At 34.5% G+C, this 15,712-nt stretch overlaps 1 protein-coding gene across 5 annotated transcripts in view; it reads left to right on the top strand.

Moving 5' to 3' along the window:
* LOC150097846 (uncharacterized) overlaps positions 1 to 15,712 on the top strand; it is a 452,334-nt gene that overhangs the window by 193,599 nt on the left and 243,023 nt on the right. For all 5 annotated transcript variants that reach the window (XM_090406149.1, XM_090406148.1, XM_090406147.1 and 2 more), the window contains exon 8: positions 14,327 to 14,391. In XM_090406149.1, coding sequence (XP_090262275.1) covers positions 14,327 to 14,391 — 65 coding nt within the window. The remainder of the gene's footprint in view (positions 1 to 14,326; positions 14,392 to 15,712) is intronic.

Here is a 15,712-nt window from a genome sequence, read left to right as displayed (position 1 = left end):
GAAATAATATGCTATATTTTCACCATGCAAAATTGTTTATATGCATACCACACAAAAGAAAGTTCAAAGTTCTGTTAATATTATTTGTGTTTGTTTTTCTTTTAAAAAAATCTAAATATTACTTCTTCTGCTGCTGGAAGCTATTTCTGAAATAATCTACGTCTTATAAATACTGGTAATTCTACAAATCAGTGCACCGGAAGAGTTGCACTGATTGATCTTTCACTTTACGTATAATAATTGAATAATTTTTTTTCGAATTTCAGAATTTTCAAATGTTTGCTTTGAAAATATTATGTCAAATATTTATATTTTTAAACAATATTTATTGAAATAAATATGTCCTTTTTCTTTCGTTTCTAGCGAAATAGCATTATATGGATCATCACATTTCAGTTTTAGAAACGATTTTTTGTTATTCATAAAGACAAAATAAAAAAAAAATGTTAAAATGCTACATTGCATTACTCGGTTTCCGATTGTGTCTTTTTGGTATCAAAAATTTATATCCAATGATATTTTAGCAGTGATTCTTCGCCTTCGTCATTTATTTATTTGTATTATGCATATTACGATAATATCTAGTGCACATCCTCATAGATATGTTGAAAATATAATAGGAAAAATATCATATACGGAATGATTCAAAATTCTTTTTCATTTTGAAGATTTTCTAATGCTTCCCCCACTCCTTATCCTCTCCTAGAACTCACAGGTTTGAAAGCTTTTCTAGACAGCATTCAAAATCAATTACTTCATTTTACCATTTTTACAAAAGATATACGGCAATCAGATTGTATTGTGAAACTTCTAATTCTGTTCTATTTATTTGCAATCTAAAACCAGCTGTTCTACTGCCCGCTGAAATTATGTGAAATTTTAGAAATAATATGCTATATTTTCACCATGCAAAATTGTTTATATGCATACCACACAAAAGAAAGTTCAGTAGTATTATTTTTGTTTGTTTTTCTTTAAAAAAATCTAAATATTACTTCTGCTGCTGGAAGCTATTTCTGAAATAATCTACGTCTTCTAAGTACTTGGTAATATCCTCTTAGCTGGAGGAAACGTTGAAGGCTTATTACTCTCAGTGCTATTGAGAAGAAATGGGAGAACACTAAAGTGCCCCAGGCTGTAGTGCAGAATATGTCAAGAATGTCTTGTTTCCTTTTCGATTGTTGATTACCTATATTCTAACAGAAATACTGATATTTCGTTTACATGCTTATACATTATTTATGCCAAAATAATTGCTTAATTTATAATGATCAGTTTCACTTTTATTATCAAAAGTTAGAAATTAAATCATACAATTATCTTGAAAAAGAGGATTTGAATTATTATCAAAGAAAAGGTGCATATGCGTTTCATAATCTTCTTTTTTTTGGGGGGGGGGATATAGACCTAAGCAATCTGCGGATATTTCAGATAATTTATTTCATAAATCGTTCGCAAGACAGCTGTTACAAACGTAAATCACTTGGGGAACATACCCATTCATTTTAGTGTAAAACAGTAGCAAAGGTTCAGTTACTTTAGATATCTAATCTAGAAGAAAATGTTATGTCTGCTGAGATTAGAATCATACGTGAATAATTTTTCTGACATGATTTCTCTATTCGTAATAATGTAACCAATTTCCAGATTTTTTTCCCTCCTGCAGACTTCATGTTATATGCAGTGATTTCTTCTTTGAACTATAAGAAAAAAAATCAGATAACAGGAGAAAAATATGCAGTATTTTCTTTTCCACTGGCTGAATTTACAATGTTCTTTCTTTGTGTTTTGAAGAGAAACTGCAAATGACTTTTTTCTTACTATTTTTGCCATTATAACATCTCATATAATTATAAGAGTGACATTTTACCGTTTTTCTCCCACACGAGAAACAGAAATAAGGTGGTAATAATATTGTTGATTCTGCCAAACTTCATTGTAGCAGAAATTTTTATTACAAAACTTTGTAATATATATATATATATATATATATATATATATCTCCGAAACAAGAAATTTGGAACCATATCACATCAATGTTGAGTGTTGGCAAGGTGAAAATGTTCCCGTTATTATTTATATATTTCATTTATTAACTAGGGGGCTATGCCCAACCCCCCGTGTTCCGGTATGGTAGACCAGTTCTCCTTCAATTGTGATAACTCGAAAGGGGGTTCAGCCACTGAATTCTGATGACTCGAATTTTGAAGACTCGACACTCAGGGTAGCCCCTGAGTTTCAAAACGTTTCGATAAACATGACATAAAAAAGCTTATCATTTTATATATATATATAGGGTAGATTTTATTTCATTATTTTTTTGATGAAATACTTCACCTGGAATACTCTTTCCAGTTTCTCTGTGTCAATAAAGAACTGAAAAATTAGCCTTCAAGATGAAAAAGAAACAGTGCATTCGGGTATCCCTCTATCAATATTTGTAGTCCTGAAAAGGACTGTTTTGATGGCCTTGAAAACAAACATTTTTTATTTCATACTGTTCAGAATTTAAAATTCTTGAACAGCGTGGAACACCTTGAAGCAAGGGTAAACACACAAAACAATTTTACACTCAGGGCACCAGATTTTTGTTTCCTTTCTGATATTTTTTTTATTACATACATAATATTTGCGTGGAGGTTTTTTTTATTAGCCGTTGGTGGTAGATTTTCGGGATAATGGTTGGAGTTAGCAGCGTTCAACCTCGGATGTCTGACAGGATTTCCTGTTTTTCTGCTTGCTGAAGAAGGTGCATGTGCATGCAGCAATGCTTTCGCAATTTCTATTCTGTATTCTAGATATGTTATGGTAGACAAACATTTTTTCTTATACAGGAGGAAACTGTTCCAAATAACAAAATCCAAACACTTCAAAATTCAAATAACATGTCCAAACACTTTTTTGTAATATTTTTTATGCTGTTTCCTCATTACAGAGTAGAATGATAGCTGCTGATCGCACCTGTCGACTCAACCCATAGTGTCGTTGTATGCACACACAGCAATGGGTTTTTTTTTCTTCAAACCATGCTTCTCCACGGATTCCGCTGATGGATTGTGCAGGGAAGATAGCAGAAAAACATCTTTTTTGTCTTTCCAACCTAGTGCAAAGACTTTCCCTCGCTGATATGTTCGGATTTCCCCCTTCGATAGCTTTCCTGAAGCCAGATCTGGAGGCATATCTCGCCTTTTTGCATTTACAGTACCATAACTATCTGTAAGATGCTGTCACAGCAAATCAGCGAGTTCAGGACACATATATAGTAATTATCCATTATAATGCAGTAAAGGGTCTAGTAATGTAGTTACTAGACCCCAGTAAAGGGTCTAGTAACTGCATTACTGCACGCATCGACAAGGGGAGATCCGAATAATTATCGTGCTCGATTACAGTTTGCTTTCCCGTATAAGGTTTGAAATCCCAAGGATATCCACTTTTCGATTCGCAAAGCATAAAAAATTTTACTCCATACTTCGCTTTCTTTTTGGGAATATACTGCTTACATTTCAGTCCACCTTTGAATGGCATAAGGCTTTCATCGATACTCAAGTCTCTCTCAGGAATGTAGAGTGATCTACATTTTTGACGGATTTTCATCAGAAAATCATAAATTTTGTTGAGGACTGGGCAAAGATGTGTTGCCTGATCGTATTCTTCATTATTCTGAAAATGCAGATACTTCATGATGAGACTGAATTGTTTTTCAGTCATAACATCACGAAACATTGGCGTGTTCAGAATCCAGTCTGTAGACCAATGCATTTCGAGAGCGGGCTTTCGAAATGTATTTCGAAACTTCGGGTTTTTCACTTTCTTTATTCTGATATTGCATTTGAAGGATGACAGTGATTTTAAATATTAATTTCACCTGTATCCGAATATCACATAATTTCCTGATTTATAATAATCAGGAAATATGTATATTTTCTGATTTATAATTTGCTAATTTATAATAATCACCACATAGTTTCAGTATCGAAAAATTAAAGTTATGTGGAACAATTACTAGAGAAAAATAACGAATTAAATAAAAACTGTACCTATGTTTCATAACAGTTTTCGGTTGTGAGATAGTTATGCAACGGGGGGGGGGGTTAAACTATCAGAGGCGAAATAAAGTTCAATTCTATTGTAAAAATATGGAAATAAACTTTCACATTTGATATACATATTTTGAATGATAAAAGTAAGCAAATGTATCGCTTACTTTAAAAATTGGAGAATAAAATATCTGAATTATGCAGAAAATATAAATTTAAATCATAACTGTTAATTTCATTTTGTAATGACCAATTATACAAGGAAACCAAGAAAGTGAAAGTACAGATTACTATACAACATGAAGAAAAAATTTAGTAATATGATTAAAGAATTTCATGTTATTCTCTATAAAGCAAAGTTGCTCAAGCGTGTCACAAAGGAAATCTGTTAAGTATTATTCGATTTCGATGGTTTTGTACAAAAATAAAATTAATATAACATGTAGCCGGTTTTCTTTTCTTTTTTTAAAAGAATATTCCAAATAATTATCGTGAATTAATTTCTTCGAGAACAAAGAAAAATCTTTTGTCTAGTAGCGATTAGAAAAAAATTAGCGCAAAAAAATAAAAAATTAAATTGGTTAAGTGAAGAAATTATGCAAGACCTTTATTTTGTCCAGAAATTAAAATTGTATTGTACAATAAAAAGAGAAAACAAAAATATAAATAATTTCTCTATTTTTAGTCTATCATATATAACTAAAATCCAGTTCACCAGCATGGAACAAGAAAGTCCGTTTCTTGTTATAGGCAACTGAGAGGCAGCTACGGACGGGAGATAATCCGATTAACCTTTCTCTTCAGGGTGAGGGTTTATCATACCTTCTAATGGACATGACAGTCAAATTGCACTTCTTATCCAGGTTCTTTAAACAGGTGGGCTGAATCTTATCCAGATTTATTTGGACATCTATAGACGTCCTAGCCGGTAGGAAGGTTAATTAAAATAATATACAAATATAATTATTTTTTGGACATTGTCAGCATCCAGGAACGTTAGCAGAGCTAATCTCATGTGGTATGGTCACTGATCACTTAAACAGAATGGGTGAGGAAAGATTAGCAAAACGAGTGTTCTCTGCCATAGATGATAGAAATATACAAAGAATGTTGGATTCTTGACAGGTAACAGACTGATTTGGAGGAAAATTGTAGATAGGAAGTTAGTAATGATGTAAATTTTTCATGTAGTACTATCATATCCTGTATACCCCTTGAGGGTACATGGCAGGAATTTGATGATGATGATATAATTATTTACATGAAATCATTAATAAAATTTCATAAGAGATACTTTCTTTTTCACACTCACACATTTAATTTCAGGAATATAAAAAAATTCTCTATTATTATTATTTATCCTCCAGGGAGTCCAAAGACTCGTCGAGGGAGGTCATCCACTTTACACCACTCACAATCCACCAAATGACTGCATCTGCACTAACGCCATCTACTGCCGACCACCACTAGTATTTCCACAGACAATCACAAACATCCATGCCCACGGTGGGACTCGAGCCCGCATCCTCTTGACTGGAGAGCGGACGCGCTAACAACAAAGAAAATAAATTTCTTTGTAAATTCCTTTTGAGATTAATATCTTTGGCTTTCTAATACAATCATTTCACTCCATTTTCCAAATGGGAGTCATCTCACTAATTCAAAGTCAACATTCTTTCCAAATGAAGAAGATTATCCTACCTCAGGATTTCTGTGTAAACAATATTGGAAAAATTATCCTTCTTTAGAACATTATCCATGAAGAGACAATACTTAGAGTAAACTGTTGGCTTTACAGTTCTCTAAACAAATGTTCATTACATGAATTCCGTTCCTTTCTTTGTCGGAATAATACAGTTTTTTTCTTTCTTCAATATTCTGTAATACCTATATTATCATGAAGAGTGCTGTTCAGAAGAAATATGCAACTTCTGCTTGATACAAAATGTTCTATCTTCAGTTTTATCTGTTGGCAGGAACACATGCAGGGTTAAATAAACAAACAGTAGACCTAAACTAGTACTGGAATTTACTCTTTCCAAACTGTAAGCTTCTATTTATCTTTTTAACAAAAGAACAGCATTAAAGCTTTCTTCTTTCCAAACAGAACTACTATTATCCTTTTAATCTCCACAGCAATGTAACAAATACCTGTTGCTTAGTTCTCTGTATGCCTCAAATGTAGGTGTGCCATCTTTAAAATCCCAGTATAACTCATTGGTTATCTCCTTGTACAGGTTGAACTAAACATGTAAAATAAATTTTCAGCTAAGAAAAACTGCTTCCTTTTACAGTTTTACTTTATTAAAGTAAAATCGATACTTGCCAGCTGAAATGTAGTGCAGTTCTTGAACCTGAAAATCCATGCTTAGTCTCCATTTACCATTACAAAATGTTGCAGAAATTTTGCAATACTTTATAACATAAACCAAAGTTAAAAACTTTTCCATAATAATATTTTATAATATAACATTATAAATATTTTTGATTGATTTTTTTTATGACAACACAGTAGTAAAACAAAACACTCAACAGACATGCAATCAGGAATACATATCCATACTTGATGTAGAAAAAGCCATCAAAAAGCCTGAAATGTGGAATAGATTATATACGACCAGAAATGCTCATGTAATGAGATATAAAAGTCTTACAGTGACTGCACTGCATAGTTCAGAAAACCTGGACAGAGGGACAAATTGCAGATGATTGGAGTAGAGTTCTCATAGTACCCATATATAAAAAGGGAAATAAAACTGAATGTGAGAATTGCAGAGGTATATCTCTACCGAGTTCCTGGTAAGATTTATGCACGTATACTTGAGAAACAGTTCAGAAGGATTGTGGAAGGGAAGCTTGGGAAGAAGGGAAGAACAAGCTGGATTCAGGCCAAATAGAGGCTCAGTATCAGATTTTCACTTTACAACAAATAGTTGAGAAATCGTGGGAATATAACAAAGATCTCTATTTAAGTTTTGTAGATATGAAAAAGGCATATGATAAGGAGCCAAGAAAAAAGCTACTCAAAACGCTACAATTGTATGGTGTCAATGAAGCATTATATCAAGCAATACTTAGTCTTTATTTGAGTTGTAAGTCAGCAGTTGGAATTGAAGGAAGTACAGGAAGATAGTTTTATGTTAAATCTGGTGTCAGACAAGAATGTACATTATCCCATCTGTTATTATTATTATTACCCCAAGACCTCATGGAGTCAAAGACTCATCTGGGAGGTCCTTTTATCTCTCTCTCTCTCACACACACACACACAGCTCATCATACAATGTCTTAAACACACTCAAACTCCTTGCAGACACCACACTCTCAGACAAGGCATTTCAATCATTTCCAACTCTGCATGAAAAAAACCTGCTTCTCATTCCCCTACTCGCACCCTCTTTATACAGTTTCCAGGGATGACCTCTGGTTCTCCCCCCCCTATCTCACACTATTTTCTGTAGAACTTCTTCAGCATTGATCCTATAACAACCCCTTACCAACTTATAGGTCTCTATCATATCTCCCCTCTTCCTTCTGTCCACCAGACTCTGCAAATTACATCTTCTCAATCTTTCCTCATGATAACATTCCAGAGGTCAGAAACTACCTTAGTCAGTCGCCTTTGGACCCTTTTCAACATCTTTTCATCCTTCTGAAAACCAGGTGACCAAATCTTGGCACAATAGTCCATGTGTGGCCTAATCAAAGCCTTATGCAATGGAACAAGAATCTCCCTACTTCTACACATCGGTGTTCTCCGCATCATTCCCAGAAGCCTTTCTGTTGTCTTCACAATTTTGGCTATGTGTCCCCTAAATTTCAGATACATATCCACTATCACCCCCAGATCTCTTATTTGCTCCACCTCCAACAATATATTCTTACCAAGCATAAATTCTGCATCCCATCTTTGTTTACCAAATTTTAAAACCTTATATTTTGTAACTCTCGTAGACAAGCTTATACGTTGGTTATGCATTACTAAATCACTTAAAAATTGACAACGTACATAAGAATATAAATTAAATTACACTTTAATAAATATTTCCAATATTTTGGCAACGTCATGTTGCCATCTTCAAAAGGAACTTACAAAAAAGGCACGTGCATGTAGGCACTACAACACAGTAACTGAGAATGAAGTGAGGAAGCTATTGTTCTCCTAAAAGTCCTGATGGTGCCCACTAGCAGGCTATGTAAGTGTTCTTGGCTCTTAGGCTGAAGGTCTCTTGATGTAAGCCTTCCAAATTTGGGGCAGTCTTATGCAACCAAATTTGTTAAGGTTTGGAGAATTTCTTAGGGCTGAGGCTGATTCCATGAATAGTCTTTCGAATTTGAACTTGTTACAGTGTATTATTGTAGCTTTCTTCCATCATATTCTGTGGCATGTATCCAGAGCATGGTCTGCAAGACCTGAGTGGCTGTACTTGTGAAACCGGATGTAGTCCTTGTGTTCCGAAAATTTGGAAAACAAAGATGGGATGCAGAATTTATGCTTGGTGAGAATATATTGTTGGAGATGGAGGAAATAAGAGATCTGGGGGTGATAGTGGATATGGATCTTTAATTTAGGGGACACATAGCAAAATTGTGAAGATAACACAAAGGCTTCTGGGGATGATGCGGAAGACACTGATCTGTAGAAGTTCCCCAAATTTGAGAGGCTTACATCAGCAGACCTTCAGCCCAATGGCCAAGAACTCCTACATAGCCCGCTTGGGGGCACCATCAGGACTTTTAAGAGAACAATAGCTTCCTCACTTCATTCTCAGTTATTGTGTTGTAATGCCTACATGCACGTGTCTTTTTTGTAAGTTCCTTTTGAAGATGGCAACATGACGTTGCCGAAATATCGGAAATATTTATTAAAGTGTAATTTAATTTATATTCTTATGTACATTGTCAATTCCTTAACCCCTTAACATACAAAGACATCTGTGACACGTGTTTTGATTATTGCACCAAAATTGATTTTAAATTTTGGTTTCATATATAAATACAACCAAATATAGATGCTAGACAATCTTGTGCCTATTTCCTTTCAGCCGAGAAAAGTTGCCAACGGCGTGTATCGGCTATTTCGTTTGCATTTGCACCAATTAATCATTATTTTTCCAGTAATGATGAATTTGATCCAGCAAATCGCCCTCGCCCAAAACATTGGCAGAAAAACTACTGCTTTCTGATTTTTAATTGGTATGTTAAGGGGTTAAGTGATTTAGTAATACATTTTGCAACATTGAACTCGCATCCCTATTTCCGTACCTAATCACTCAATTAATTCAAGTCTTCTTGTGAGGCCACAACATCTTCACTGCCCTTCATGGTTCGTCCCAACTTTGCATCATTTGCAAACAACTGAATATCTCCATCCAAATCTTCACCAATATCATTAATATACAAATTAAACAGCAATGGCCACAAAACATACCCCTTAGAGACACACCACTAGTAACTTTCCTTTTCCTGGATATCGCTCCCCCATACACAACTTGTTGATACCTATCAGATAGCCAGTCTCCAATCTAATGAACTAATCTAATATCCAACCCCATCTGCTCTAGTTTGACTGTCAACTTATCATGAGGTACTCTATCAAAAGCCTTTGCGAAATCCAAGTATATTACTGTGCATCCTTCTCCTCTGTCCAAGAAAGCAGTCACTTTATTGTAATAAGTAAGTAGATTACTAAAACATGACCTCCCTTTAGCAAATCCATGCTGTCCATCAAAGATAATACCATTGTTGTCAACCCAACTCTGGATCATAGTTCTCACATGCTTCTCCAACAACTTAACCACAACACCTGACACACAGATAGGTGTTGATCTATAGTTCAACACCTATATAATAGAAAATAGGCAGAAGCATTGAAAATATCAAGTGCATTGTGAATGGAGAACCAATAGAACAAGTAAAACTTTTCAGCTATTTAGGCACAATGCTTGAGTTCGATCACCTCCTTTATGAAGTGGCACAATCTTGTCCTCCTTCCACTCCTTAGGAACTTGACCGAGTGCAAGACTCATATTAAAAAAATATGTCAAGGCAGGTGTCAACTCCCTGGCACATTCCTTCAGAATACGTGGTGATATATTATCAAGTCTCACAGCCTTATTAACATCTAGTTGACTCAACCTCCCATACACCTCTTGCTCACTTACAGTCAGTCTCTCCTCCCCATCATCAACTGCTCTCAATCTCTCCATGAAGTCACATTCACAAGATTGAAAGACTTTATTAACTGCTCATTAAGTATCTCCACCACACATTCCTCAACAGCTGTCTTTATACCATTTCCTCCAATCAATGTCATCCTTCCATAATCATTCTTTCTTTTGCTGGCTACATATCGAAATAACTCCTTAGGATTCTTTTTGGCTTCGTTAGCTAACTGCTGTTCCTACCTCTCTTTAGCTACCCTCACTAACCAAGTCGTGCTCCTTGCCTGGTCTTTGTAGACCTCATGGAATTGGTTATTTCCACTTCTCTTATGCTGCCTCCACAATGCCCTTTTTCTCTGTATTGCATGCTTAATCTCTTTATTCATCCATCTCACGCCTACCTTATTTAACCTTCTCACCTTTGGAATACATTTAGACATTGCATCTATTAGATAGTTTTTGAAAATCCTCCAAGCTGCATTGATCTCTTTTCCAGCTAACTCCTCATTCCATGCTACATGCAAGCTGTCTCCTGAGCTCTTCATAATCACCCCCTTGTAGTTCCACATATACACTTTTCTCACAGAGGTCCTCACACTGCTGGCAACCACTCAGGTATTCGTCTGTTTGGGAATGATTCTGCGTCTCCACCCGGTCATCCCGCATCGCGGGTCGACACTCGGGTTCCCAAAGCTGAACAGCGCCAGGCGGTATGGTGGAGAACGGCGGCGCACAGTTCTGCGTCTCTTCGAACCTAGTAACACCTGACGTCAGGTGCCAACAACTGTCCGCGGACTCGCTGTGGGTGGACCGATGGTGCATCCCAATCAGTCCATGCCACAAGGTTATGCAGGTACCCCATTAAACCTGATATTAAAATTGGAGCTTTTAATATCAGCTCTTTACTTTATGCAGATGTTATACTTCTATATAAATCCAGTACAAGTCTTCAAGATTCCCTGACTAAATTGAGTAGCTGTTGTAATAGATATTTTATGAAGGTCAGCAATAACAAGACAAAGACAATGAAAATAGGCAGAAGCATTGAAAATATCAACTGCATTGTGAATGGAGAACCTATAGAACAAGTAAAACTTTTCAGCTACTTAGGCACGATTTTTAGTTTAGATGGTAAAATTAATATGGAAATAGACAACAGAATCAACAAAGCTGGTATGGTAGGAAGTCAACTGAATAAATTTATATGGAATAAAAGAGAAATTAGTCAAAACACTAAATTAGCTGTAAATAAGACTGTGTTCAAACCAATTTTAACTTATGGATCTGAGAGCTAGGTTATAAATAAAACACTTAACAAAAGACTAGAAACTGCTGATATGAGAGTCCTGAGAAAGATTGGAGACTTGAACAGATGGCATCAGTGGCAATATCATATTAAAAACGAGGATATTAGGAAACAACTTGACATTGTTAGCATTCAGTAATGCATTAGGAGAGCTAATCTCAGGTGGTATGGTCATTTAAACAGAATGGGAGAGGAAAGATTGGCAAAACAAGTGTTCTCTGCCAGGTTGGCAGGAAAACGACCCAGAGGAAGACCAAGATATAGGTGGATTGATACGGTACAAAGTGCCTTAGACGACAGAAATATAATATCTGATAATATTGGAGTCTTGACAAGTAACAGACTCATCTGGAGGAAAATTGTAGATAGGAAGTTAGTAATGATGTAAGTTTTTCATGTAGTACTATCATATCCTGTACACCCTCTTGAGGTTACATATCAGGAATTTGATGATGATAATGATACTATAAATATAAATAATATTATATTTATATTATATATATTATAATATAATGTAATATAAATAAAACAAGGACAAGTAAATTTTAATCATAGCACTGAATTAAATTCCATGGCAGATATTTAAATTAACAATTATATTACGGTTAATGGTAGGTGCATAATTATTTCAACTTTTTTTCTAATAAGATTGCTTAATAAAAATCACTTAATTTATATTAAAAAAATAATAGAATGTGATATATCTGAATGATAGCCATAAGATACTCCACAGTTGAATTAATGCAGAATCCCTTCTTATAATGCATCACATTATATTTATCTGAAAGGATATTTTGCATTATGGGATACTTAGGCAGTTGATATGAAGTCATCACTATATATATATTGCCTTGTCATCACTATATATATATATATATTGCCTTGCAAGAAGACTTGAATAAATTGAGTGATTGGGCAAGCAAATGGAGGTGTGAGTTCAATGTTGCAAAATGTAAGGTTTTAAAATTTGGAAAACAAAGATGGGATGCAGAATTTATGCTTGGTAAGAATATATTGTTGGAAGTAGAGGAAATAAGAGATCTGGGAGTGATAGTGGATAAGGATCTAAAATTTAGGGGTCACATCGCCAAAATTGTGAAGACAACACAAAGACTTCTGGGAATGATGAGGAGGACACTGACGTGTAGAAGTAGGGAGATTCTTGTTCCATTGTATAAGGCTTTGATTAGGCCACACATGGACTATTGTGCCCAGATTTGGTCACCTGGTTTTCAGAAGGATGAGGAGATGTTGGAAAGGGTCCAAAGGCGACTGACTAAGGTAGTTTCTGACCTCTGGAATGTCGAGTATGAGGAAAGATTGAAAAGATGTAATTTGCAGAGACTAGTGGAGAGAAGGAAGAGGGGAGATATGATAGAGACCTACAAGTTGGTAAGGGGTTGCTATAGGATCAATGGTGGAGAAGTTCTACAGCGAATAGTGGGAGATCAGGGGAGAACCAGAGGTCATCCCTGGAAACTGTATAAAGAGGGTGTGAGTAGGGGAGTGAGAGGCAGGTTTTTTTCGTGCAGAGTTGTGAATGATTGGAATGCCTTGCCTGAGAGTGTGGTGTCTGCAAGGAGTTTGAATGTGTTTAAGACCCGGTATGATGAGATGTGTGTGAGATAAAAGGACCTCCTAGATGAGTCTTTGACTCCATGAGGTCTTGTTTAATAATAATAATAAATAATAATAATATATATATAAGTAGGCTAGTCATGAAGATACTTCACCCACAAATTTTGTTTGCTGACAGTTGGATAAAGGATTAAACAAGAATATAATTTCTTCATGTTGGAGGTTTAATAGATTATTTACAAAGGATTAAAACTGATTTTAATGCTTCTAATATTTCGTCTGTCACTGAGACATCTTCAGGGATTACAAAAAAAAAACTATTGTAATACGCACACTCAAATACAACACAATACTAAGTGAAACAATTGAATATCACATTCTGTGTTTTTTTTAATATAAATTAGGTAACTTTCATTAAGCAATCTTTTAAGAAAAAATCAGTTTTAACCCTTTCCTAGTGTTGTAAATATTCCATTAAATTTCCAACATGATGTCCTCATAGCACTCTTAAGCCTCAACATGCAAAGAATATAATTTCTTGGCAAGATTAAGGTATTTCTGCTTACTTTGACCACTTCCTATGCAATTTCTCTCAAGCCAGGGCACTACTTCTAGTTACTTGCCTACCTTGTAGTTCCATGTTTATTCCCTTGTGAATCAAAGCTCCATGTGTTTTGTCTCTTTCCAAATGCATTAATACTCTTACCAGAAGGAGGCATAACAGTGACTTTATTTATATAGAAAGAGAGATTGTCTAATGCTATTATTTCATCTTGCAACTCAAATAGTTTTGGTTTTCCTTATGAATTAAAATTTTATCTGTTCTCTAATTCTTTGTTAGCTACGATTCTCATTATGGTATGATTTCAGTAGAAAATAATAGGAATAAAAGTTTAAATAAGGAAATGTTATAACAGTATGGGAATTATGACTGTCTTTTAAATTATATCTATCTGACATGCAGATTAAAGGTCACAAGACCTGTAGCATATCACTGCTGTGTTTGAGCAAATTTAAATAACTAAATTTGAAATTTAAATTATATTCTGCTGAGGATTTGATAAAAAGGCAAGGTTGTTCAAATATGTTAGCTTTGCCATAAAATTAATTTATTTTCAAATTTGTGAATCTTTTAATCTTTTTGAACTTTCAGGTTAAAGCAGAAATAATTATACTAAAAATACATATAAATACTTTGATTATATATGTATATAACATGCTCTATGTTTGCTTTATAGTGAAATTCAAAATACTAGTGCTGAAATTTTATTTGAACTGTATGACAACAAAAGGGATGTTGAAGGTTAGTTGTTGAATATTAATTGATTTTTGACTCATCTAATTAAAATGGATAATTTTTTATTTCATATAAAAAAAATTTGATTCACATGTTCTTAAGAATTTGAGTTAAATGTACAGTAATATGCATATTATTATATGTATAGACTATATGTATATATGATCTTACTGCCTGTATTATACTGCCTAAAAGATAAAGATTTTGGTTAAAGGGGGAATTAGTACTATCTGTATTAGCAATGATGGTTTGATTTATATCTTTGAAGCACTTAATACTTGGAAGTGTTTTCATAGAATTGTGACTTTTTATAGCAAGCTTAGTATTTGTAAAATAGTAAAATTTTTTCTTTGGTATATTTTTTGCAAACTTATTTTCTCCATCTAGTTGGAGTACATACCATTCCAACCAAATCTGTCAGAATGATTGTAGTAACAGGGGATAGCATATCTGCTCTCCAAAGCCACTGTTGCATGGATGTTTCTGAAAGTCTTTAGATGGACAATTTTCATCACCTGGTGTGAGACAATCTCACAATTTAAAAAAAAAACAAAAAAAAAAACAATGTTTGATTTCTAGTGCAGGATTCATAGATTATCTAATCTGCTAAGTTAATTCATCCATGATGCCACTGTGTGATAGTTTTACCTTTTGTGATGAATTTCACTTAATTAGCATATGATGATATGATAGCCATAAGAGCTATATGAGTACAGCATCTACTTATTATACCTCACTGATAAAAACCTAATGGAATGGCCTGATGTCTAATTTCTTTTATTCTTTACATCTGTGGATGAATTCTACTTGAACCAACAGTAAATGTATGCTGTAATCCAGTGCCTTTTTGTAGTTATCTCTGTGTTGATTTTCCTTCTTAGCTTATTAACCCTGCGGAAGTCGCGGTTTTAAAAATTACAACTTAGGTCATGTGTATTATTATTATTATTATTATTATTATTACGGGTATCTCCATGGAGTCAGTAGACTCATTGCGGGAGACCCAAACTAGCAAAACAATATCTGTCATATCTCTTCTTGAATTCATTTACAGACGAAGAGCTCACAACTAAGTCAGGCAATGAATTCCACTCATTCACCACCCTCCAGGCAAAAAACCTTGTTCTGACACCTTTGTTAACCACACTCTTCTTTAATTTCCAGAGATGACCTCTTGTTCTTCCATCACTTTCACACAGCTGAAACATTTCCCCTGCATCAATCCTATAAAAACCTTTTAGTAATTTGAATGTTTCTATCATATCCCCTCTTCTTCGCCTATCAACCAATCTCTGCAATCCACAAGCTCTCAATCTATCAATATAGG

The sequence above is a fragment of the Typopeltis vanoorti genome, chromosome 16, assembly GCF_054136105.1.
Source record: "Typopeltis vanoorti isolate ZY-2024b chromosome 16, IOZ_Tvanoo_1.0, whole genome shotgun sequence".
Lineage (NCBI taxonomy): Eukaryota > Metazoa > Arthropoda > Arachnida > Uropygi > Thelyphonidae > Typopeltis > Typopeltis vanoorti.
The sequence above is the reverse complement of the archived record's forward strand: the minus strand, read 5'-3'. Positions and strand labels throughout refer to the sequence as shown.